This window comes from Budorcas taxicolor, chromosome 22, assembly GCF_023091745.1.
Source record: "Budorcas taxicolor isolate Tak-1 chromosome 22, Takin1.1, whole genome shotgun sequence".
Lineage (NCBI taxonomy): Eukaryota > Metazoa > Chordata > Mammalia > Artiodactyla > Bovidae > Budorcas > Budorcas taxicolor.
The window spans coordinates 35,310,605-35,335,884 of NC_068931.1; the positions used below are offsets into that span (position 1 = coordinate 35,310,605).

Sequence of the window (25,280 nt, forward strand, 5' to 3'; positions counted from 1 at the left end):
CCATTTTCATAAAATTGGAAAAAAAAATGAAGTAATTGCTTATTGTTGTTTTGTTTTTTAAAGAAGATATTTTATTATCTTTTACAGAAATTTATGATTGATGTATTTTATCTATAGTTATTTAGACATGTTTACATGCAGCAGATAATTGTTCATAGTGGACTGAAAACTAATGCAAGGACTATGGTCTCAGTGATAAGTATAATCTGAAGTTCTTAATTGTGGCAATATACCAGTGTAGCTTGGTACTGTATTTTTTTTATATTGATCTGCTGATACCAGTTATAAAGATTGTATTTTCACAGAGTGGAAACCAGTGTTTTTACATTATTATTCAAGAAGGGTGTGATGTGTTTAGGAATCAAATCTAATTCTTAAAGGGTCTGATACCTACTTTAAGGGAATCATCACAAAAAAAGCAAAGCTCCTTTAGCAAGAGAGAATTTGAAATACTGAGTTTGTTCTTCTGTTTCTCTTTTTCTGCTTCTTGCTGCCATCACGAAGCAGAAGGTGGAAAAGAATTGAAGCTTTCCTCCTTGGAGAACTATGAATTAGAATGGTGCCCTTTAGTTTATTTTTTCATTCTGGTTTCACTTTTTAAAATAAAAGTTAACTTGGCACACTTTGGCTATTCACAATCCCAAAGAGGTTTATAAAAACCTGTGGACTAGTTGCAAGCTAAATATGTATGAATTGGTATCTGCTTTGTTACTCCTCAGAAATACTACACTGGGTATATGCCCTCATTATTGGACTTCATTTTGATACTTGTCTATCCTTCATAGTGCCCTCTACTTTTAAAGGGTTTATATGTTGAAAAACTGCTGTGGCCTTTTATGACTTGTATATAGTGTAGAATAAAATAATAAAATACTTGATAGTTTTTTCTAAGTGATAAATGTGATAATGATATGTTGTTATTGTGCTTTTTCAGGAAGTCTGTTAGGTTTGCTACCTTGAAATAAGATTAAAACAGTGGGTTTTGAAAAGGTAGTTTTCACCAGTTTGCTACAGAATCTGTATATCAGTAACATCTCCAAAAGACAAGATCCTAACATGGGAATTTTCTGGTCTTTCAAAGAAATGAAGAGCCATGGCCCAAGAATGAAACACCACTATGATTTAATGTAGGTGAATGTTATGAGCTGACATTAAAACCAGCTAAAATTAAGACTGTTAAATTAAGATCGACATATTGTGATATATGATATATATCATTGTGGTACACACACACACACACACACACTATCACCCATAAATGTGTGATTAATTGAGTGGTGTAAGGCTCTGTACCTGTCAGTAGGGTGGAATGGTAAGGCAGTGTGACTATTTCTTCTCATTCATCATGATGGTCCAACTCTTGACACTGCTTTTCTCTTTGGTCTTGATACTCTTTTAGTCATTGCTGGTCTCAATGTTTGCCTGACGGGGAACCCATGATTTTTTAAAAACAGGATGAAGACTTCAGGTGTAGCATAGATGTTCTAGTAACTGTTAAACTCACAATATAGGCCCAGATCGCATAAAAGCAATAGGATTCTCTGGGTAGCCATACTCGGTGGGTTTCAAAGGGACTTGGAAGTAGACAGGCTGTATTTATTGGTTGGTTTAAAGGTTACCATTACTAGGAAGATTGTTTCTTTTCATGTTTATATTAAAGACACAGCCCCTCAAATAAATTTTACAATCTAGCTATTTCTCCAAGAAGAGAATTATTAATAATATTTAACATTTGAGTGTTTGCCATGTGTCATACCTTGTGTTTGTGCTGTGCTTAATCACTCAGTCGTGTCTGACTCTTCGCGACCCCATGGACTGTAGCCCGCCAGGCTCCTCTGTCCATGGGGATTCTGCAGACAAGAATACTGGAGTGGGTTGCCATGCCCTCCTCCAGGGGAATCTTCCAGCCCAGGGACTGAACCCAAGTCTCCCATATTGCAGGCAGATTCTTTACCATCTGAGCCACCAGGGAAACCCAAGAATACTGGAGTGAGTAGCCTATCCCTTCTCCAGGGGATCTTCCCGACCCAGGGATCGAACCTGGGTCTCCTGCACTGCAGGCAGATCCTGTACCAGCTGAGCTACCAGGGAAGCCCTAGTGATGCATTATTTAATTACGACAGCCACATAGGTAGAGTTTACAGGTGAGGAGTCTAGAATTTAGACAAGCTTATAGGAGAGGCTGCAGTCTTTGTGAAAGATACGCAAATTGAACTAAAGCTATGATGTGTAGACGAAAATTAGACAAATGAACTCTGAGAAGTTAAAATTGAAGAATTGATGGAGTTGATAACTGACTAGAGAAAGATCATGACAGGAGAATCTGGGTAATTTTGGTTTAGGTAGCAGAGTAGGTGGATTTGGGGCCGAGAAGAGCATACTGGAGAATTAGGTGGGGAAGGATGAGCTTGGTTCTGCTCACAGTTTGAAGGTGGTTGCTGAATCTTCAAGTGGTGATATCTATTTGGTGTATATAACGGAACATGTAGACCTAGAGTTTGGGGAAAGTTTGAACTAAGCCAATTTATTTAGTTATTTGAAGATTTAGAGGAGATCTCCACCCTGGGGTTTATAAAATTAGAGGGTAGAAGAGACTGTTGAAGAACTTGTGAGGATGCACATGCAAGGGGAGAACCAGGAGAAAGTGGCAGAAACCAAGACTCAGGAACCGTCTACACTGTCACACCACTGAAGACGGAAGAGTGACGACAGAAGCAGCATTGTGGTCTCTGTGGAGTTGTGGAGGCACCAGCGCTACAGTGAGTAAATGCTAGTGGTCACAAACATCAGCAGATTGATTCTGTAATTGCTAATTATACAAAGGTGCCTGTGAATGTTTTCTCAGCTACCCTTGAATAGTTGGGCTGAATGTCTGGTATATTGACATTATAGGACCCACCAGTATAGACAGACACCCTGCGAGCTTATATGTTATGCTCTTGTTTACGTGGACGTACAATGGTTTTATTTCAGTTTGTCAGCATTATAAAAATCAGTATTTTATCAGTTTATAATGTGCAAGAGTGAACTTGATATATCTACTAAAATCATGACTATCATAAGAACAGTAAATACAGTAGACATATACTGATATTTTAATTGTCGCTTACTTTGCATGGCTGCTCAGCTAGGGGATCTTGGTAGGAACACAGCCACATTCCTTCCTGGCTGTAGTTCACTGGCGGTGAAGGTGGCTAAATTGATTTCTGGGGTAGCGACTGCAGACACACATAGGCCTTCTACCTGTTCTCATGGCTCTTGGGCTTTCTAGCAGATCAAGGGAAGATTCTGTCTCAGAACAGCAAAGAACTAGTAAGAAAACTTGTTGCTTTTCCTAGCTATTCCTATCCCATTCGCCGTCATAATCACTGAAGTGCAGCTGACCCTGGAACAACGTGGGGGTTGGGGTGCTAACCCCACGCGTAGTCGTGAATCAGGTGTAACTTTACAGTCGACTCTTTATATTAGCACTTTAGATTCAACCAACCAGGGATTGTGTAGTACTGTAGTACATTTTTTTTTTTGAAAAAAATTGTGTATAAGTACACCTGTGAAGTTCAAACCTGTATTGTTGAAGGGTCAACTATAGATTCTTTCCTCAGCTTAATACTTGACAGCTAAGACATAGGAATTTACAGTGTTTCCTTGGTCCCAGAGGTCCTTCCTGCATCTTCAGTTATGATTTTTTTTTCTTTTTTCAGGGAAGCCAGGGTTTCATTGTTTTATCGATATTCTCTTAGACCCAGAGGGAGCTATGAGCTTCTTGCCATGACTGAAGACAAGCCTGAGCAATGTGTGTTCTCTGGATATTGTTCAGCTCTACGTAGTTGAATACAACGGTACAGCAGTCAGTTTCATAGCTGGTAGTCTTTCCAAGGCAGCTCATTGGAGTTTGTAGTGGGACACTGGGCAGTTTCCTCCTTGCTCCTGAATCTGTCAGCATACTTAAAATAGTTACTGGCCCTCCTGAGGCAACAGCCAGGGACCTCTGACCCTAAAGAATGTTTTTACAGTTCTATATCAAAGGTTATTTTAGCACTGTCAATATAATAGAACTGAAAGGCATTCCCCCTCCCACCCCACCAGAATAATAAGTTAATTCTCCAAAGCTGGTGAAATTAGAGTTTAGAAATAAAATGGAGAGTAACCTCAGGTTATACTACACAGTTCTACCGTCCCAAAGTCTGCCTCTTGGGACATGGAAATGAATATAGTTGCCATCTATAAAAGATCGGGGATGTACCATGGATATTTCTAACACCTCTTTAATCATTTCTAGACCTGTTATTCATGATTATGTGGCACTCTGCAAGTGGGCATGGTGTATAGATACTTTATATGTGTGTATCTTCTTTGGATAAGCTATAGATTTTCAGTCCACAAATACTTACTCAGCACTTTCTTGCACTGTTAAGCCAGAATAGTAGAATCTTAGAGTTATCCAACTTACGACAGGTGGACCTGTGGCCTTTCTCAGACACTGGCAGAACCAGCTCATTCCATTTTTGAACATATCAGAAAATGTAAAGAAAACACACTTTCTTTTTAGAGGGTGAGGGAGAATTTAATACATTCACCAAATTAAATGAAAGGACAAGAATGTACTGTCAACACAACTTAAGACAATTTAGAATCATAAACAACATGTGAGGTAGACTGGCTAGTGAAATTCACCAAATTTTGGTTAAGAAACTTTACAATAATAAAGTAACACAGGTGCCTCTTTTTCTAACAATCACAAGAAGCAATTGCATAAATTACAGCCCAAAAAATTGAATACAGCAATTCTCATTGTAAGTTTACATTCAGTATTAACCTGTGTGAACCCGCACATATGGCAGGGTTTAACAGGTCTATAGGTCAGTTATTCTGCAGGCCAAGTGAACACATTCACACCATGATATTCTAAGGGCTGGCAAGGCTCGAAGTGGAACACACCAGGGGTTGTATTAACCAAATCATGGTGGTCTGTGCTTGTGCAATTTTATCCTTAAAGGAGAATGACCTAACATTCTCTAAAGAATTATACTGATATGGTGATTTTAAAAGATCCAAGCCTTAGTAAGACAGACACTGGAAAGAATAGGCAGGTCAGTTTAAATTCTCCATCATCAGGGTGATGGTCTTTTGGCTTTATTCTGGCATTTCTCTTCCAAAGAGTTTAACAGAATTTAAGGGATGATAATCATCTGATTTTTTCAGAGTGTAGCCCTAATAAATATGGAGTCTCCACAGCTCAAATAAGTACTTAAAATTTTTTTCCTTAAACTGAAGCTATAAAGCCAGAAGAAACCCTGAGAGGCCATCTGCCCTAGGAACAGCTGTTTTAGGATTATTTCAAGTATTTTATTTGCCCTATATAGTAAATATTGGAATATTGCACAGACAGTGGGTTTCTTGATATCATCTGCAGTAGGCCCTTTGAACAAAACAAGTGGAATACATTCATATCTAAATCAGCCTGCTTCAGAACGTACCTCTTTGCCAAAAGTTCTGCTGTACTAAAAACAAGTATTTTTAAAGCATATATAAGGCAGGTCCTCTTTAAAGATCAATTAAAAATGGAATTTTTAAAAGGAATTGTTCATTTTAAGATACATATACAACAAAAATAGCTATTAAAACCAAGAGATATGAAATCATTTTCAGATTGGTACATTCTATCTTCTCACTCTCTGTAAACTCCGTATCACAAACTAGTAAAGCTGGTCAGGTAACACGATTTGTTCTGAGTGAATGCAGGCTTAGCAGGCCCCCCTCAGTAGTTTCAGGCCTTAAACAAGACATCTATTCAAGTAAAAATGGCTGTGTAAAGTGGAGATAAAGTGAAAGTGATATATGGGCTAATAAGAAAAATGTCAAGCCATCAATGAAAATTGAAGTAATCTGGAAGAATCAACTTCCAACAAACTTAGTATGTTCTAGAACATTGTCTAGAAATCTGTTTTTGATTAAAATATGTGGTGAACGTCTGTATAAACTTACGCCTCCTACTGCTGATGCTGAACCAAGATCCCCTGCTGATTTTTGAGTCAAAAAGACTTAAGTGGAATTCTTCTTTACTGCACACACACTCTCACTCACTCACTCACTGGCAGAATTAAGTAAAACAGCATCTCTCTATGGCTCTGTTTCCCATTTCAGCAGTTTCTGTGGTATTGTCAGTATAAGGCAGCTAATTCAGTGTATCTTTGAAAGGAAACTCCGCTTTAGTCTTTGAAACAAACTAGTTCCACTCCACATAGAAGCTTAGCCTGCCTGACATTTAGCTTTGCTGGTGCCAAATGCTTAATTCCAACCCAATGGAGTGGGTGCGGGGTGACTGCTGAAACCTTCTTAATTGGCTCAACCTTTGAATCAGGTTTTCCTTGTACAAGATTAATCACTGTTCATATTCTCACAGGCATGATGTGCTTAAGAGACTGGAAACATTTTTAAAGAATGGATAAAGCAAAAGAACGTAAGCCAGGAGAACCTGCATAAATACACACAACGCCTGCTCTCCATTTACTGACGTGTTTGTTCAGTTTAAATAGTAAACTTTCAACTCCTGTGGAAATTTTGCCAAAAGTTTCAATACATACAAGATTATAAATCATAAACTAACACTGCACAGAGAAAGACAAGGCTACTTTTTTTTTAAATACAAATATCTTCTACATTCTATCATTTCAGACCCCTGAGTAATACTGTACCAAAGTACAGATCTGAAGAGAAACTGAGGGCTCAGGCCTCAAATGTTAATCTTCAATTAATTCCACACCAATGGCGTGAGTCTCACATAACACATTCAGGCTCGCTAACGCCAAGAGTCAGTTTTCCCCCTGACAGAGCATAGTAGAAAAAAACAACGCAGCGTCCATGCGGTTTCTCCACAGTATTTCCTCCTCAGGCTCCCGTGGGCAGACCACATCTTGAGTTAATTGCATAACTACCTAGGGTGGAGTTAACCTGAATTTAAGGTCCTGAAACTGGAAGTGAAGGAAAGTGATGCCCCCCAGAGATCTGGGTCAGATTTGGGGGTGGGGGGTTTCTTTGGAGAACAGACAAATACATGTTGCACTTTGCTCCACAGTGATTGTACTTTAAAGGAAAAAATTAAATCCCCAATAATTATTTCTGCCCCACCCCATCTAGGCATTCCTCTGCTAGTTTTGGTCTCTTCAAAAGGTCATACGTGACGTCCGGTGAGAAAGTAGAGCGGCTTGTCGTCGCTGCTGTTGGCGGTCTGGAACTCGTCCCGGAGGCGGAACTGCCACTCGTCCTCCAGCTCCAAGCGGACAATTGTTTGGCGCAAGGAGCTTCTGTCTTGGCAGATGACACACAGGGTAGCACCTTCAGGAGAGAGCAGGGATGTGTCTTAGGCTCAGGGGTTGAAAGGACTTAGAGAACCTTTCTTACCTCCCTCTGATTATATCCCCTAAGCGAACACTTTTGAGAACCAACGTATAAAAGTAACCTGTCAGGACTGTTCATTTGATTATTTACTTTGAATAAAGAAACTGATATAAATGCCAAAGTTTGAAAGAGTGTAAAGTGAAGGCCCTCCCAACCACACCCCACCCCTTCGTGTGTGTGTGTCTGTGTGTCTGTGTGTCTGTGTGTGTGTTGCTCAGTCCAGCAGGCTCCTCTGTCCATGGAATTCTCCAGGCAAGAATATTGGTGTGGACTGCCATTCACTTCTCCAGGGGATATTCCCGATCTAGGGATTGAGCCCAGGTCTCCTGCATTCCAGGTGGATTCTTTACCGCTGAGCCACTAGGGAAGACTTTCTGCTGTGGAAACCAGCATTAAAACCCACGTTGTAAGGTTCTGTGAGTCCCGCTAGATCAAGGGTTCTCAACCTTGGCACTGGGGCCACAAGACTATTGTGGGGCTATTTTGTTCTTGTGGTATGTTTAGCAGTGTCCTTGGCTTCTTCCCACTCTGTGCTAGCAGCACCCCGCCCTGTGACAACATGAAATGTCTCCAGATATTGCCAAATGCCCCCAAGATGCTTCCTCCTGTCCCCCCACCCCGACACACACACCTCCAGATGTGTTTTATACACACACTGTTCTCATAAAAATGGCACGCTGTACACAACATACTGAACCTTTTTTCACCAACCTCAGGAGTCGCCTTATCAAGGTTATTTGTGATGCTTAATCTGCAGTTTGTTCTCAAGCAAACCTCTGTATGCTGCGTACCTGTTGAAGGAACTTTGGCTTCTATTCCAGAATCGTAACTCACTAATTTTTATTGAAATTAGGTTTATATGAGAAGCCTTTGCATTGCATCATTCCTATGTAAAATTAATAGCAGCGACAACATCTTTAAACCTGGCTAGATTTATCCACATTTAGCCTAACTCCCTTATTTGAAAAAAGTCAGTGCCCCATTTTCAAAGAAAGGTATATCAGCTTACTGGCAAAAAGTGTTAGAGTGCTCTTTTATGGTTTTCACCTCTGCATTTTGTCCAGTGGGAACTAACAGCACTCACAAGCAAGATGCTGAATTTGATTTACCTTTGAGAAACTTAAATTTCTTAAGAAGATCAGCACCTACAAAAGAGTCACAGAGGTACAAGAGGAGTCCACCGAAGCACACCCCTTCACAGTTGACGTTGCTGGAGTGGGGTCTGGAGCTGATGTAGCACACGGCCACCTGTAACCATCAAGCACAGAGCACACTAGCATTTCAGAAGCCAGGAAAACCTCTGCATTGTCAGTTGAATGATCCGTGCCTGCCTTTCTAGCTGTCCCTCTCAGGGTCAGGTAACGGAGACATGTTTTATTGGAACTTAAGGGGGCTGCTTATCTGAGCTTTGTACTCCCTCTGTGTGTCATGTTTTAACCTACCTAAAGCTTCTCTTATTTCTCGTAATAAAGGGTAGTTATGAGAGAAACTGCCAGATGCAGAACAAGCCCCTCTACCTGAGCGCCCCGGCCCCTCCCCCTTTACCTCTGGTCCAATGTTAAGGTAGCAGTCGATGGCCAGCACGGGGCTCCGAAAGTTTCGGATAGCTCTGGGGAAGAGTTTGTAGGAGGCGTGCTGCAGGAACTTCTCCAGGAGGAACTGTGCAGGGGCTGCCAGAAGGGTGTGCTCACTGTCGGGAGCACAGACATACTGTAGGGGCAGGATAGGCGCCATGCTCTCTGACACCTGGAATCAGAGCCAAGGGAGCGATGGGAAATGTTTGTGTGGGCACTGTGTGACCCCCGCCAGGAGAGCACGCCTGCATCCTGACAGCCCGCAGGAAAGGCAGCAGCACCGTCTTGTCATCCTGGGGTTCTGAAATTCTCCCTGTTGGATTTAACGTAATTTATACGCAGCAAGGGCCCGAGCAAATGTTAAAGGAGGCTTCTTTGAAAGTTTGAGCACTTAGCATGTACATTGTAAGGACCAACAGAAACCTTTTTACAGCACTGCTGGATGTGGATGGGTTAAATCCCATCCTGTCAGCACCAGGAAAAAAAGCAAGGAGGTCTTTAAGCTCCACTGGATAGTCCACATGCTATAAATGACTGTGCATGGCCAGTCGAGTCCATCTTTTCCAACTCCGTGGACGGTAGCCTGCCAGGCTTCTCTGTCCATGGGATTTCCCAGGCAAGAATACTGGAGTGGGTTGCCATTTCCTTCTCCAAGGGATCTTCCCAACCCAGGGATCAAACCCGTGTCTCCTGCATTGCAGACAGATTCTTTGCTGTTGTGCCTCCTGGGAAGCCCTATAAATGACTAGCTACCAGCAAATCTTATAAACGGAAAAGGGTAGGCCCATAGAATTAACCCTTAACACGTTTTGATCTGCCTTACTTTAAAAATAAAACTGGCAAAGGACCATGCAAGCAAGCAATTTGATTTACCTTTCTCTCACCTGTTACATAAATAATGTAAAAAATGTTAACTTTGCCAGTTTATAGAACACATTTGAAACTAAAACTTTGATGGAGTTAAGCCTTAAATCTAAAGAAAGGTAATTTGTTGAAATTTCAAAACATAGGTTTGGTTCTAGATGAGTCCTCAGGGAAACAAGGCTCCAGATTTGACATTAAGAGGGGCCTCCCTTGTGTCACCTCACTTTCCAGTCAAGTGGCACGTACTTAATGCCGGTACCAGGAAACAGATATTAAGGGATCATCTTATTTTCAGCAGGAGACTCAAGCCTGCCAACTTACCATGATCTTTGGTTTAATGATAAAGTCCCTCTGCCCGCCAACTTGCACATGTTTCTTCATGAGACTGAAGTTGTTGAAGCGGCAGATGAGCAGTCCACTGCTGTTGGTTCTCAGGTTAAAGTCAACGTCTTCACAGAAATACCTAAATTAGAACCACAATGGCAGGGTCCGTGGACTGTCACCTCTCAGCTGTGCTACTTACAGAGACAACACCTGTGGCAGATGTTAGGTGACCGCCTCAGAGAGAGCCGGCCTTTCCCCCCCGTGGGGCTGGCTCCGTGAGCACCGGCTTGTGTTGTAATGCCCTGATGGGGGCACTACAGTCATTAAGGAAGGAGCACTGAGGTGACTGGTCCCAGACCTGGCACAGCCCCTTACTTAGGCACCCCTGAACTGAAACAGGACCATGTACTCTGTATACTCTTTGTGGGACAGGAGTGCAGAGCTGCTCCCAGTGTTAACATCCTGGCTGCAAACAGGATGAAGCGTCTGCCAAATTTAAAACAAGTGAAATCGCTACAGAATATTATAAGAGCTGCAGCTCGGGGGTTGACTTAAGAGGGACTTGCGGCCTCTGACATTCTTCCTTGGCCATTTCGGATTTTCTGGGACAAGTGCATAGTTCATTCGGGAGGCAAGGCCAGGGCTAGCTGGCTTTTCCCCACAGGATCCAGATCTCAGGGTCTTGCTAACATCTCAGGAAGTGACTACCTTACGAGTTCCGAGTGAAAGGTTAACCATGAACAGGTTTATGGGTCCACACACTGATTTTCCACTGATGAAACAATTTGGTCCCTGTTTCAGTTCTTGTGGAATATTAAGATGGCTGAAATATGTTTCCTAAGCATTTCACATTGCAGCACTTGTGACTGAGTCTGGGTCAGTTTGAACAGTGATGACGGGGCACTTGGGGGCTTGCAATGCCCCATTCTCTGTCCATATAAACAGAATCTTAGTTTCTCAGAGACGAACAAACACATTACAGAGGCTGGAGCTCGGCAGAAACAGTAACCGGCAGGATGATGTGCATCCAGGAGCCCAGCTTACCTGTTGAAGTTGTACTGCACGTTCTGAGTCAGGTCTACGTTGAGGAGGATGAAGTCGTGCACGTGGCACCTAGAGAACGGGACCTTGAGGCTCCGAGAAGTCAGCCTGCTGCTCCACTTCTGGATGCCCAGGATCGCGTAGTGCACGATTTTCGGTGTCGCCTCCATGTGCTGCAAGACACTCTTCAAGGACACATTCTTACTGGAAACTCCTGTTTCCATGGGCTGGCTATGAAATGCAGAGTTCGTTTACATAAGAGATCACTCAGTATCACTGAAGACATGGTCACTTGGGAAGAGCTGACACTACTGTATGGTATTACTATCTGTAAAGGACACAACTAGCTGGATGACTTTCTCTTAGTCTGGAGTGGACAAGGATGTCAAGCCTGGTTTCCATGCTGCCTGTCACTGCTGATCTAGAGAAGCTGCCTTCCAGGGGTGAGCGTCCTTGTGTGTGTCCGACTCTTTGCTACCCCATGGACTGGAGCCTGCCAGGCTCCTCTGTCCTGTAATTTTCCAGGCGAGAATACTGGAGTGGGTTGCCATTTCCTCCTCCAGGGGATCTTCACGACCCAGGGATCAAACCTGCACCTCCTGCACTGGCAGGCAGGCTCTTTACCACGAAGCCACTAGGGCAGTCCCCTGGGGTGAGGCTGACCCCTCAAAGGCAGAGAAAGAAATCCGGCCCATTTTCAAGGTGAGTAATGAACAGGGAGTTACCAAAGAGAGGCAGCCAGAGGTTAGGAGCACACAGGTACTCTTCCCAGTCAGTCCTGGTAATTACGGTATAATAAAGGAATACTTCTTAATGTCCCTGGCTTCAAATCCACCAGGGAAATGAGGGCACAGGGTCACACGTCTGAGCTGGAAGGGCCTTGAGACCATATGGCACAGTGTTTCACTGGGGCTGAGGACATCTGGGCTCATTTACTGCATAGGACATCTCCAGGTTTAGCATTTCATGGTCCTCACGGATCCCCTCACCGCTGCGCCAGGAGGAGAACCATGTGTTTTGGCCCAGCCGTAATTTTATAGGGGATGGAATTGAGACAGATGGAATAACTTTCCTTTTCATCCAGACAGTTAGGAAGAAGAGCTAGGGCTAAAAACCATTCCAATTCAGAAGCCAGTGGTCTTTCTACATAAACCACAGTGTCTTTCAACAGACTCTTACAGCAGACCAAAGCTGCGGTAACACAAACAGTCCAGGAGTTTAATGGCATACCAAATGTCTAGATGAAAAAATCCCTAAGTCACTGCAGAAAGTGCTGGTGAGAGTAAGTGGTCTCAGATGGTGGCTCTGCTCTGGGAAGCTGTGCCCCTCGTTTACTTTCCTGTGCCATGATGGCCGAGGAGAGGACCTGCTCGGTGGCATGTCACATTCCTAGAACTGCACAGAACCGGCCCTACCTGGTCTGCTCCTGAACACTGTGAATGTTCCACAGGACACACGAGTCATCCATCACGACGATGAAAGGCCAGACACACTGGCGTTTAACTCCCAGCTCTTCCAGGCGGTTTCTCTCCAGCTCCAGGTTGTGATACGACAGCTCCTTAATGAGGAACCTGGCAGTACCTGGAAGGCAACACAAGGCTGGGATGTTCCCCTCAGGCTTGGCAAAGGCCCCACAGACATGTCACATTCTCTCCATACGCATGCGTGTTTGCCTGGTGACTGTACACATCGGGGTTGACCGGACATCCAGGAAATCGTTTAAAATGCAGATTCCGGGAGCCCACCACCAAAGGCTCACACTAGTGGTGTCTGATGAGGGGCCAGAGACCTTTTCACTGATGATTGGTGAACTGCACTTTGAGGAGTGCTGCTAGAATCCCTGTGCCTAGGCTTCCCCACCTGTAAGAAGGTGATGATAATGTCTACTTCATAGACTGTTGTATGGTGCTCAGGACAGTGCTGCACATGGTGAGTGAGGACTCAGTGTTAGCAATTAAGATGATGACCATCAGGAATTAGCCAGGTTTTATGAATGGGCCACCCTAAAATGAGGCTTCCCTAATGGCTCAGATGGTAAAATAGTTCCCTGCAATGCAGGAGACGCGGATTCAGTTCCAGGGTCGGGAAGATCCCCTGGAGAAGAGAATGGCAACCCACTCCAGTATTTTTTTTCTTCCACTCCAGTATTCTTGGAGAATCCCATGGACAGAGTAGCCTGTTGGGCTACAGTCCCACAAAGAGTCAGACACGACTGAGCGACTAACACAGACCCTAAAATGAAACAAAACACAGAAATAAAGAAGCTCAAAAAACCCCAGTTAAGTCCATGGAGGAACCAGGAAAATAGTTTGTTAAGAGAATTGCGTGTAATACTTTGCATTATAAGGGCCAGAGAAATTACACACACACACACGCATGCACACGCACACACACACACACGCGTCACCCGAGTTGGCAAGAAGTAAAATTATCTGTAGACATGACTTATGTGAGGAAAACCTTAACTATTATACACATGCACATGTTAGAATAAATTCAGCAGAGTTGCAGACAAAAAACAACACAAATTAGCTGTGTTTCTATATGATAACAATGAACAATCTAAAAGGGAAATCAAGAAGTGCTTCATTTTCATCAAAAAGAATACTTGGAATACGTGTTTAACCAAGGAGGCTAAAGACCACTATACTAAAAAGTACAAAATACCGCTGAAAGTGTTTCCAAATAAGTGGAAAGACACATTCAGGGACTGGAAGGTGCAATACTATTGACAAATCCCACAAGCAATCCACAAATGTAATACAATCCCTATCAAAATATCAGTTTTTCTTTTGTTAGAAAAGTTCATTTTTAAATTCACATGAAACTTCAAAGGACTCTGAATCACCAAAACAATCTTCGAAAAAGAACAGCAAAGCTGGAGGTCTCACACTTGACTGATTACAAAACTAGAGTAATCAAACCAGTGTAGCAGTGGCATAGAGACAGACACAGACCAATGGAATCAGAAAACAGAGCCCAGAAACACCCTTGCGTATATGATCAAATGATTTTTGATAGAGCTGCTAAAACCATTCAAATGCAAAACAATGACGCTGGACCCTCACCTTAATGCTGTATAAAGAAGTCAAAATAGACCGAAGAGCTTTTATAAAACTCTTAGAAGAAAACATGGGGGAAAGCTTAATGATACTGGTTTTGGCAATAGTTTGTTGATTTGTTGGCTATGACACTGAAAGCATAGGCAACAAGAGGAAAAATAAATTGGACCACATAAAAATTTTAAACTGTGCAAAGAACACATTCTTCTATGGAATAGGGGAAAACATTTATAAACCTTATCTGATAAGGGGTGAAAATCTAGAATATACAAAGAACTACAAGTCAACAACACAAACCTTACTAAAAAATAGATTCTCCAAAGAAGATACACAAATGGCCAGTAAGCAAATGAAAGTATGGTCAACATCACTAACCATTAGGAAAATGTGAATCACAAGATACCGTCACATACCCATTAGGTTGGCTACTAACAACAACAGCAAAAATTCCCAAAAAACACAAGTGTTAGTGAAGATGTGTTAAAACTGGAACCATTTTACATTGTTGGTAAGAATGTACAAGCCATTATGAAAAACAGTATATGTCAATTCCTAAAAAAAAGTTAAAAGTGGAATTACTGTGTGATTTAGCAGTTCTACTTTGGGGTATATACCCATAAGAACGGAAAGCAGGGTTTTGAGATTTGTGTTCATGTCCACAGCAGCAGCATTCACAATAGTCGGAAGGTGAGGAGCAGACCAAGGGTCCATTAGTGAGTGAATGGTAATAAAAATGGGGAGTTAACCATTGATGTTACTGAGTCGGTTTTGCAAGATGGACAAGAGTTCTGGAGACTGGTTGCATAACAACGTGAATGTACTAATGAATGCTGAACCGTACACTTAACACTGGCTAAATTTTGTGCTGTTTTATCAATTAGAAAAAAAAAAAAGCTGCTTCATTTGCATATATGTTGGTTTCTCTCCCCAGATGATTACAAAAATGGCAAAACTGGCACTAAACAAATTCACTCAAATCTGGGATGAGCAAGTATTTTCTCCTAAAGGTCAGTTAGGCACAGAAAGGTGTGAGGGTCATGTAAATATAGAGAAAGATTTTAGTTAAGTTTGGGGATATGTGTTTTTGGGAAAGGATGAAGGACCAAAAATATGTGAAATTCTTACCTCATTTGATGTTAAGTGATGGGAAATAAAATTACATTAAAAATATAAACCTGTTTGGAAAATATTTTAATCAATATTAAGGCTAAAACTTAAGGAAATGAAAAGGAATGAAATGGAGAACAAGAAAGAAAGAGTCTTAAGAAGGAAAGGGGAGAGAGACCTGGAGAGAAGGGCCACGTGGATCCAGGGCACTACTCGGGTCTTTTCTGCCTTCACTCCAGAAATGGGCTCTAAAGCTCTTCTTGATCCTCAGCCCTCCTGAAGCTCTGCCTTGAAGTTCCCACTGAAGCCAACGGGAAGTGAGTGAGATGCAGGGAGTGGGCAGAGGGCAGGGCTCTAGGACACTGGGTCCAGTTGGAGGTCTCCTGCCTTCAGGGGTAAACGAAGGAGCTCTGGACCTCTCTCTCTAGTGCCTCCTCCCGCTCTGTCAGTACACTCGACAGCCAGGTGTCCCCTTGAGAAATCAGCCCACTGACCTTAAACCCCGAGAGGAAAAGCAGGAAAGACTTCCAGGCACTTTTAAGATGACGGCCATCGGCAGTGATGGTGCTTCCAGTCTCCAGCTGTACAGCACCCCCGAGAACTTGCTGTGTGCCTTTAAGATCAGGGATGACCCCCAGTGATCCCTCCAGACCTGGGTCTGGATTGCTAACCACCCCTTCCTCCTCTGGCCGTCCTCCTCTCCGTGAGGTCCCTGCTGCCAGCTGGTAGCGAGCAACACCTGCAGCCTGTGCTGGCCAGAGTCCCAAGCCCTCCCAGGGTGCTCAGTGTATCAGTGACTTCTTTGGATGCTAGTCCTCAGAAGTTAAAACATTCTGCAAGACTGCAGATGAAGAGAAATGAAAACTCACGTAAAGAGGAGTCAAGGGCTTCCCTAGTGGCTCAGCGGTGCAGAGTCTACCTGCCGACACAGACGCGGGTTTGATTGCTGACTGGGGAAGATCCCACATGCGGAGGAGGGACTAAGCCCGTGTGCCACAGCTGCTAAGCCTGTGCTCTAGAGGCAGGGAGCCACAACTGAGCCCACGTGCTGCAACGACTGACGTCTACACGCCCTGGAGCCCATGCTCCGCAATGAGAGAGTAGCCACGGCTCACCACAGCTAGAGAAAAGTCTGCAGCAACAAAGGGCCAGCCCAGCCAAATATAATTTTTTTTTGAAGAGTCAAAAGTCCTTTGGTCCACAGAACAAGACACTTTCCAGGGTCATGGGGCCCTCTGGAAGCCTGAGGAATGGAGCTTGGTATTTCTCTTCCTAGCCCTGCCCAGCGTCCCGCGTGCCCCCTTACCCACGCCTGCATTATTGAACATGCCGGGAAGCACCAGCATGATGTGGTTGGGCCAGTATTTGCGGTATAGCGGCATCTCATACTCTTTGACCACCAGGAGGTGCAAGTGGCTGATGCCCTCCATGGCATGAAAGAGGTTTAGAAGTCCGTGCTCGTGGCGACCGCTGGAGGGGGTGAAAATAGGGCTCTTGACCACGTTCAGATTCTGCTGAAAGAGAAAAAAAAAGGGCCAGAGGCCAGAAAGAAAAATTAGAGCCCTTAGATACTAGATGCTTCTAGCACCTGAGGCTGGCCGGCCGTGCACCCAGACGCTCTATCACCTACCTTGTCTGAGACCAGTGGCAGCCGCATGCTCTCCAGGTGCTTGCCCTGCTTGCTGAAGACAAAGTGACTCTCTTTGGATTTGGGAATGATGAAGTAGAGCTGCACCTCTTCTCCCAGCATGGAGGACGAGAACGTGAAGGCGTGGAGAGTGGAGTCGGACATCTGCGTTTGCCAAGAGCAAAGGGAGGGCGTGTAAGCTCACAGTTGGTAAGCTTCCAGGCTGCTCCTCTCAAGATGGTTACTGATAGAGGCCAGCTATCCTGGACTTCTACCTCTCGCCAGACCTGGCTGTGCGTGCAGTGTCAGAAAAGGCAAACACTTCATCATTTAGTGGCTGACACGAGATCCAAGCTTCTCACCCCAAACACCCTTTCTGAGGGTGGCGCAGTGACTGCTGCTGAAAACTACAATTTCTCACCTTAGAATCACTAGTGCTCAGCCCTGCAGAGGTCCAGTATACCTCTGGGAGGTCTTGCTATCCAAACACTCCCAAAGTTGCCCAGTTATGGGGGAAAACGCTCCTCTGCGCATGCGTGTGTGCTAAGTTGCTTCAGTCATCTCCAGCTCTGCTACCCTTTGGACTGTAGCCCACCAGGCTCCTCAGTCCATGGGATTCTCCAGGCAAGAATACTGGAGTGAGTCGCCATGCCCTCCTCCAGGGGATCTTCCTGACCGAGGGATCCTCTTCTGAGGGGGTCAGGTCAAATGATATTTTTCCTAAATAAACTATTAAGATTGGCATCATTAAAACAGCCCTGTGGGCCCATCTTTCCCGGCTACACTGGAAGCTGAAGATGTCTGAATGGTCACTTACCCTAGAACTCTGGCTTCCAGAAGACTTTTGACTCATCCAAACCACATACAAATCTAACCTCTTTTTTAAGTTGCTGGAAAGTTCACACACTCTCTCATAACCCACCTCAGAGAATAATTATATACAGGTCTTTACAATGCAGACAATATTTGGCCTAATGAAAAGAGAGCATCACTAGTCAGCAGGCACGAGAAGAATCCAGGTAGCCTTCCCAAGAGGTTCAACCTAAATATTATATTTCATAGAAAAATAATATTGTAATACTCCCCTTAAGATCTCCTTCATTCTGCTTCACAAGTATCAGGCAGTACTGTAATCACACAAAAACTAAATAGAAGGTTTGTAATATATTGTCTAAAAAATGAATTTTCTAATGATTTATAGATCAGAGGCTTGTATCATCTATATTCCATAAAGCATTGCGAGCTGATTTCCAACAGTCCACTGAAAGTTTTCAGTGACACAGGAAACCATTTGGGGTATGAAAGGTAACTTCTATCAGAAGAGCAGAAAGGCCAGTACATCCTTCTGGGTTCCCTGGGGAAAATGGAGATCAGATCCTCAAGCGTAGCAGCAAGTCTGGGGAGGAAGCGGGGTGCCCACCCAGCACATGCTATAGACAGGAAGAGTTGTTCTAGACGTTCAGGGCCAAGCACTAAAGGTCAAGAAGATAGAGTGGGGAAGCAATGTGGAGCTCAGCCCCCACACAGGCGCTGGATACAACCATCACTGGCTGCTTTCCCATCCTCTATGCCTAAAGATGCTCTGGCCAAGGAGGAGTGCAGTGGTGCGGGATACTTGCTCAGCTTCCGTGTTCTACCTCTCAGTGCTCTCCAGATAAAAGAGCACACTCTGACTCCTCTGTGTGCCTAGTGGGCAAAACCACCCCACGCTGGAGTAAGAGGGAGACTGGGTCTGTGCAGATCACAGCTCACAGGGCACACCCTATGGACTTGCAGGTAGTAACACCATCTTCATCAACAACCCGAAGGAGGGAAAGAGACCCTTTTGCCAAACATACTGTAATATCCAGCTTTTTCAGAATCACAGACATACCAGTTACTTTCTAAACACATGTAACCATTTGATGAAGTGACTTAAGACACAAATCAGTTTCTTTCTCTCCCCTGCCTATAATCCCAATAAGCCCAAAGTCATTTTATCAACTGCTTCATGCATTCTGCTCACAAATGAGTGGCTCCATCTCATGAATAAGCTATCCTTGGTAGTTCCCTGATGACCCGCCTTAAGACTCCGCCTTGCCATGCAGGGGACGTGGGTTCGATTCCTGGTTGGGGAACTAAGATCCCACGTCCCTCGGGGCAGCTATAAAGCCCATGGGCTGCAACTACTGAAGCCTGCGCTCTCTGGAGCCCATGCACTGCAACTTCAGAGTCTGTTCGCAGCAATGAAAAGATCCTGCATGTGGCAACTAAGACAGGTCTTTACAATGCAGACAATATTTGGCCTAATGAAAAGAGAGCATCTTTAGCCGACACAACTAAATAAATATTTTTTAAAAACCAAAGAAGCCATCCTTTGTCTAGGGCTTGAAACTGGGCCTTTCCCTCTCTTGCACACAGAATGCAGGCTGGGTAACAGGCAGGAGCACAGGGGCTGCACCTGGGAGGCAGAGGTGAAGTCCATGTACTGGTGGCACTGCTCACAGTGGTGGAAGGTGTTGTAGGCCGCATACTTGGTCAGCATCATGGACATAGTTTCTCGTTTCCGGGGCTCCTCAGCTTTGGGTTCCTTTATCACTTCTGTGTAAAGAGACAAAAAATACCTTCCCATGCTGTGTGTGAAGCCCCTATGCCTCGGCAAAAAGTCCCCCACCCCCAGAAGGGCTTTTTCTAGGATTCTGCAGTTTATGCCCTGAGAGGCAGCTCTGAAAATTACAAGGTGACCTTGCTGTTGTTTAGTCGCTAAATCACGTCCAATTTTTGCAAACCCATGGACTGTAGCCCACCAGGCTCCTCTGTCCATGGGATTCTCCAGGCAGGAATACTGGAGTGGGTTGCTATGCCCTCCTCCAGGGGGATCTTTGCTGACCCAGGGATCGAACCCACGTCTTCTACATTGGCAGGTGGATTCTTAACCACTGAGCCACCCAGGAAGCCCAAAAGGTGACATTCATGTGAATAAAACGAGACATGCAAAGCAGTATGACAAACTGCTCTCAACGAGTAAACAGCCCCAGGTTTCCTGCCCTCATTTAGGTGAACCCTCGACCTTCAGGCTCCACGTACACTGACCTTGTTTGACCCCTGCCAGCTTTTCAGTATATACCAGGCTCATCGAACTGTACTTGGGGTCATGCACACTGACGTCAAAGGGCATTTTACTGAAGCTCTCGATGTCAGGCCAGGGTTCGCCCTCTGACTGGCTCACTTCACTGCTTTCGCTGTGATCTAGGCCAAGAAGGAAAGTGCACAGAGCAGCCCAATCAGACCGACTGGCTGCCCTCCCTCCCTCTCACCCAAGTGTCAGGGAAACATACAGCCCAGGTAGGTGGACAAAGGCCTTTCTGAGAAATGAGCTCCCGAGTCCGGGGGAGAAGGGTGCAGAGTATGCTTCAGACCTGCTGGGAGGGATGCTGGCCCTCACTGGTTCCCATTAGCTTCTACACACCCAGCCCAGAAACTCCCAAACCTAAGAGATCCAATAGGCTCCCACACCCGACCTCCAGATGTCCTTAAAATCTTGTTTAACTTTGGATGATCTGAATCCTATCACAAGAGTTTTAGTCATGGGGTTTTAAGATGCTGACAGCTGAAAGGATTTCAGGGGCTCATTAAGCAAGATTCACAGTGTCTGTCACTTGTTAGAATCCACTGGAGCTTGTAAAACCCCTGTGCTCAGGCCACATGGCCTAGAACCACCTTCCTTCCTTAGGCACTTGTTGTATTTAAAGCTCCTTCAAGTGCTTCCAGCATGCGAAAGAGGTTGAGAGCCTGGGGCCTTGGGTTTGAGTCCAGGCCATTGCCCCCGCTGATCTTGTGACTTCACACCTGCAGGCACCTTTATTTCTTAGGGTTCCCTGATTGTTTTAAGAAGTCCAGATGGCATATTGAAAGTGCTAACACCATGTGGCCGGCACATGGTGTGTGTCCAATAGGTGATATTTGTTATTAACAATAAAAACTATAAGATCAGCTTAGGACAGTGTAGAGGGTGTGTGTGTGTGTGTGTTAGTTGCTCAGTTGTGTTCAACTCTTTGCAACCCCATGGACTGTAGCCTGCCAAGCTCCTCTGTCCATGGAATTCTCCAGGCAAGAATACGGGAGTGAGTTGCCATTCCCTTTGCCAGGGGATCTTCCCAACCCAGGGATCAAACCCATGTCTCATTATGTCCAGATTTTTTAAACCTCATTATGGCAGATTCTTCACCATCTGAGCCACTGGGGAATCCCTCAAAAGGAGAAACAGAGAAAAAACTCCCCTCTGCCAAAAGCCTACAAGCTAGGAGCACAGCTATTACCTTTTAAGCACAACACTGCTTATTTTTACATCCTGGACCTTTTTAAAGTTTAAGTTTCATTTAAAAATATGCATTGTATTTAAAAGTTAGAGCTTATTCTCGTTTAATAAAAACATATCCCCATGCCTCTCCAGTGCACCTGCTGCATTCACCGGCACCAAAATGAGGGTGAAGGAATAAAGCCTAACAGTGCCGCTCATCACAAAGGCCAGGTTTGACTCTCACAGCTGCAGGCCCTGTAGTGGAAATGTGAGATGAAAATTAAAGGCATCGTTCTTCCCAGGAGCCTAGGAGGTGGGGGTCAATGGGATGACGGCCCCTCACTCCTGGTCAGCTTGGCTCTGCCTTTGCACTGTAGCCCTGCCTGCTTTGGGCAGCCCCCGGGGTCTTTCAGTCCCCTCTGGGCTGGCCTGGGGTCTGCTACAGCTCAGCCGGGCACACAGACAAGGAGATGTGGACGGGAAGTCAGGACTGTGTGCGTTTGTCTGGAATCATGCATGTAAACTGCAGAGGATGGAACTTGAATCAAAAGCCACAGGAAGATGATTAAACATGGCTGATTTTACCTAGTCTGGCTCTGAACTAATCTATCCCTTGGGCTGGTCACAGGACAGGTCCAACTGTTTAGGAAAAGCGAGTGGAGGTCTCCAAGGGCTAATGTGATGGATGATGCAAGGCCTTTTTCTTCTCTGGCTTCATCTTTCAGGGCTTGGGAAGACCGTCTACTCATGACTACTCCTGCCCCCACCCCACCCCCCATTTCCTCCAGCGCCATAGTCCCTCTGAGATGCGAAGCCACCCTCCCCTGGCTGCAGGGCTAATGCTGGCTGACCCCTGCTCAGGCCCACGCTCCGGCCCTGCTGGACAGGCTGAGGGGAACCGCCTCCCTCACAAGTGACAGCAGGGTGGCAGGGCCAAGAAGTGGGGCAGGAGGTGCAGGCTGGGGATGGCCTGTCAAGCACCAGCCCCTCCACCCTTCTGCCAATCCCCAAGGGGCTGTTGATGGCGCCAGGGTTCTGTCCTGCTCAAGGAAGTTTTCCTTTGGGTAGTAATCCATATACCTTCACTTGTAGCCAGCAGGCAAAACATAAGGTTACCCTGATGGAGTATAAATCGTGCCCTGGACCCTTAAGCCATAGAACATCGCAGTCTACTAATTTTAAATCTGAGCAGTGTCACCATCTGAGCCGTGAACCCACCTGACAGGCTTTATAAGATGCCTCTGTGCCCAGCGACTCGGGGGACACAGTGGGGATCAGGGTTCAAAGGAGGGAAGTCACACCCCGACCTAAATGGCCACTGCATCTTACAGCTCTTTGCTGGCTCCTGGCCTCTAACTTCTCAATCACCCTGCACTAACTCTCCGGAGGCCGCCGACAGCCCCGGGATGTGGTGGTAATAGCGCGCACCGCCACGCCCAGCGCTCACCGGTGTTGATCTCGGCCTCGTCGTACACGTCCACTTCCAAGAGCCGGATGAGCATGCGGAAGAGGAGCCTCAGGAACTGCAGGTAGGAGCCCGTCTTCCCCACCTGGGGCGGGTATCGAATTGTAGGCGGGGAGGGGGAGGAAAAGAGAAAAGAGAGGTCACACCTGGGCTCTGAGTGGGGCCTCGACGCCCCCCGACCCGGGACACCCCCAGACCCCGTGCCCCCACGCCCTGCCTCCGACCCCCCAAGCCCAGAACCCCTGCCCCCGCGCCCTACCCCGACCCCGCAACCCCGGAGCCCCCTTGCCCCCGAGCCCTACCCCCGACTCCCCCAACCCCAGCCCTCCCTGCCCTTACCTGGGGGGGCCCGCTCAGCAGGAGCCGGCGCGGGTGGCAGGCCCGCGCGCCAGAGGCGGGGTCGGGCGGGTTGCCGTGGTCGGCGTGGTGCGGCCGCGCGGCCGTCCAGCGGCGGTAGTAGAGCGACTGCTCCTCGGGGCCGGCGTGCGCCGGCGGCGGCGGGCGCAGCGGGCTGGCCCAGGCCACGTCGGGGTGCGGCAGCAGGGCCGCGGCCGCCGGCAGCTTGCCGCCCCGCCGCGCGCCCAGAAGGCTGTAGGCCGCCTTGGACAGGATGACCACCGGGGGCAGCGCGGCCTGGGGGGGCCGGCCGGCCCGGCCCGGCGGCCCGGGCCACGGCAGCGCCCCGGGCCCCGATGACGACGGCGACGGCTTGGCGGTGGTGCTGCTGGCCAGCGGGGGCCCCAGCGAGTCGCACTCCTGCTTTAGGGGCTCCCCGGGTCCCGCCGGGCCTGCCGAGAGCCCCTCGTCCAGCCCCGCGCTGGGGACCGGGCTCCGGAAGCTGGGCGTCGGGGGCGGCTTCTGGGACTTGTCGGCGGTGCTGGACGAGCTGACCCCATTCTCCATGATGGAGCCTGAAAGCGGACCCACACGCCGCGCTGTCACCGCCGCCCCTGCCCCGGGGAAAGGCCCGGGGGTCCAGGCGGCGCTCGGGCTTCGGGCCGCCCCTCTGCCCCTGGCGCCCTGCCGCCCCCCTCGCGCCCCCTCTCCCCTTCCCTGGCGGCTGGGTGGGCTCGGAAATGGCCACTTATTCCCGGTTTCCTCCGGCCGGCCAGTAGAAACCTGGACCCACGTCCTATCTTCCCCACGTCTTCGGGCTGCTGGTAGTCCCGGTGCCCTGGGGCCAACCGCCCCGCCGCCTCCTGCTGCTTCTTTCCATCTGCCCTCTCGTCTTTGTACACCGCGGGTTATTAAACTCTCCTCTGGTTACGTCGTTTGGATAAGCCATCCGAATCACTCCAGAACCCTGACCAATACACGCTCCACACCCAAGTCCTGTCCAGCGGCACTCGCCTCCTTCTGGGGTCCAAGGCCCCACCCTCCTGGCTGTGGACAAGCTCCCCAGGGTGCAGCCCCTTCCACAGATGCCCAGACCGGCGTGGGAAAGCAGGGCGTAACCTCCTCCCTCCCTACCCGCCAGGGCCGGAGATCTGCTCCCCTGCAGCCAACTCACCGCAAATGTCCCCCACCCCAACCCTTCCCTGGTGGCTCAGACGGTAAAGAATCCGTCTGCAGTGCAGGAGACCTGGGTTCCATCCCTGGGTTGAGAAGATCCCCTGGAGAAGGGCGTGGCAACCCACTCCAGTATTCTTGCCTGGAGAATCCCATGGACAGAGGAGCCTGGAGGGCTACAGTCCATGGGGTCACAGAGTCAGACACCACTGAGCAACGAAGTGGTTTGAAGACAAACCAGAATCGAATTGCAAGACTCTTTCTGCTCAGACTGGTGCCTCCCAGGCATGCGGGCAAATCCCAACCTTGGGAGCTCCTAGGTGAAGGGCCAGTAACCAGAGGCTCGTGACCTCATCACTGCTGCTCAGCTGACTTCTGTGTGATGGTTTTCTTCTGCCTTCAAGGCCCTTGAGTCTTCTGGCCTGCATGCCTTGGGCAATGAGCACCCCCTGAGGGCCCTGAAAGTCAGCTGGAGGCTGGTGGGGTGGTGGGTAGGGTGGTATGTGTAGGAGGGCAGCACCTGGGTACTCCAAGATTGGGGAGGGGGAACTCCAGACATCAGAGTTCATGAGAGCAAGGCCAGAATCCAGAGTCTGGGGGGCAGCTCTTCACGTGGAGGGGAGGGAGGGGGCTGATTAAGGAGCCCAGGGAGGAAGTGGACTCTAATCACCCCACCCCACTCCACCTTCCTCGTCTCCCTCACTGATGCTGGTTGGTGTGGAAAAGCTTCTAGGTGTGTTCTTCCCCTTCCTTCTGTTACCCTTTACCATCTTCCCAAACTCCCTCCTTTATTCTGAACTGGTCTACCAGGCAGAACCGGGGAGCCTGTCGTTAGAGGCTGGGGGTACAGCCCTGACCCATGACTGAAGCAGACCTCGGTAAAACAGTTCTCATGCTCTTCCAGGCACAGACACCTGCCTCTTCCATTCGGAAGGGGTGTGTGTGTGTGTTTGTTTGCGTGTGTGTGTGTCAGTGTCATGAGGTAAGAGAAGGGAAACACGGGGCAGAAGGAACATGAATGCTGGTTCCC

The 25,280-nt window shown here is 47.1% G+C and overlaps 1 protein-coding gene across 1 annotated transcript in view; it reads right to left on the reverse strand.

The window, feature by feature from the left end:
• Positions 1-6,969: 6,969 nt before the first annotated feature.
• Positions 6,970-25,280, reverse strand: part of GREB1L (GREB1 like retinoic acid receptor coactivator) — a 108,188-nt gene continuing 89,877 nt past the window's right edge. The window contains exons 21-32 of the mRNA XM_052660403.1: positions 23,081-23,652; positions 22,724-22,826; positions 20,070-20,225; positions 19,438-19,577; positions 17,001-17,162; positions 16,677-16,884; positions 12,617-12,782; positions 11,205-11,432; positions 10,158-10,299; positions 8,944-9,144; positions 8,508-8,646; positions 6,970-7,335 (exon numbers count right to left, since the gene is read on the reverse strand). Coding sequence (XP_052516363.1) covers positions 7,172-7,335; positions 8,508-8,646; positions 8,944-9,144; positions 10,158-10,299; positions 11,205-11,432; positions 12,617-12,782; positions 16,677-16,884; positions 17,001-17,162; positions 19,438-19,577; positions 20,070-20,225; positions 22,724-22,826; positions 23,081-23,652 — 2,381 coding nt within the window. The 3' untranslated portion in view covers positions 6,970-7,171. The remainder of the gene's footprint in view (positions 7,336-8,507; positions 8,647-8,943; positions 9,145-10,157; positions 10,300-11,204; positions 11,433-12,616; positions 12,783-16,676; positions 16,885-17,000; positions 17,163-19,437; positions 19,578-20,069; positions 20,226-22,723; positions 22,827-23,080; positions 23,653-25,280) is intronic.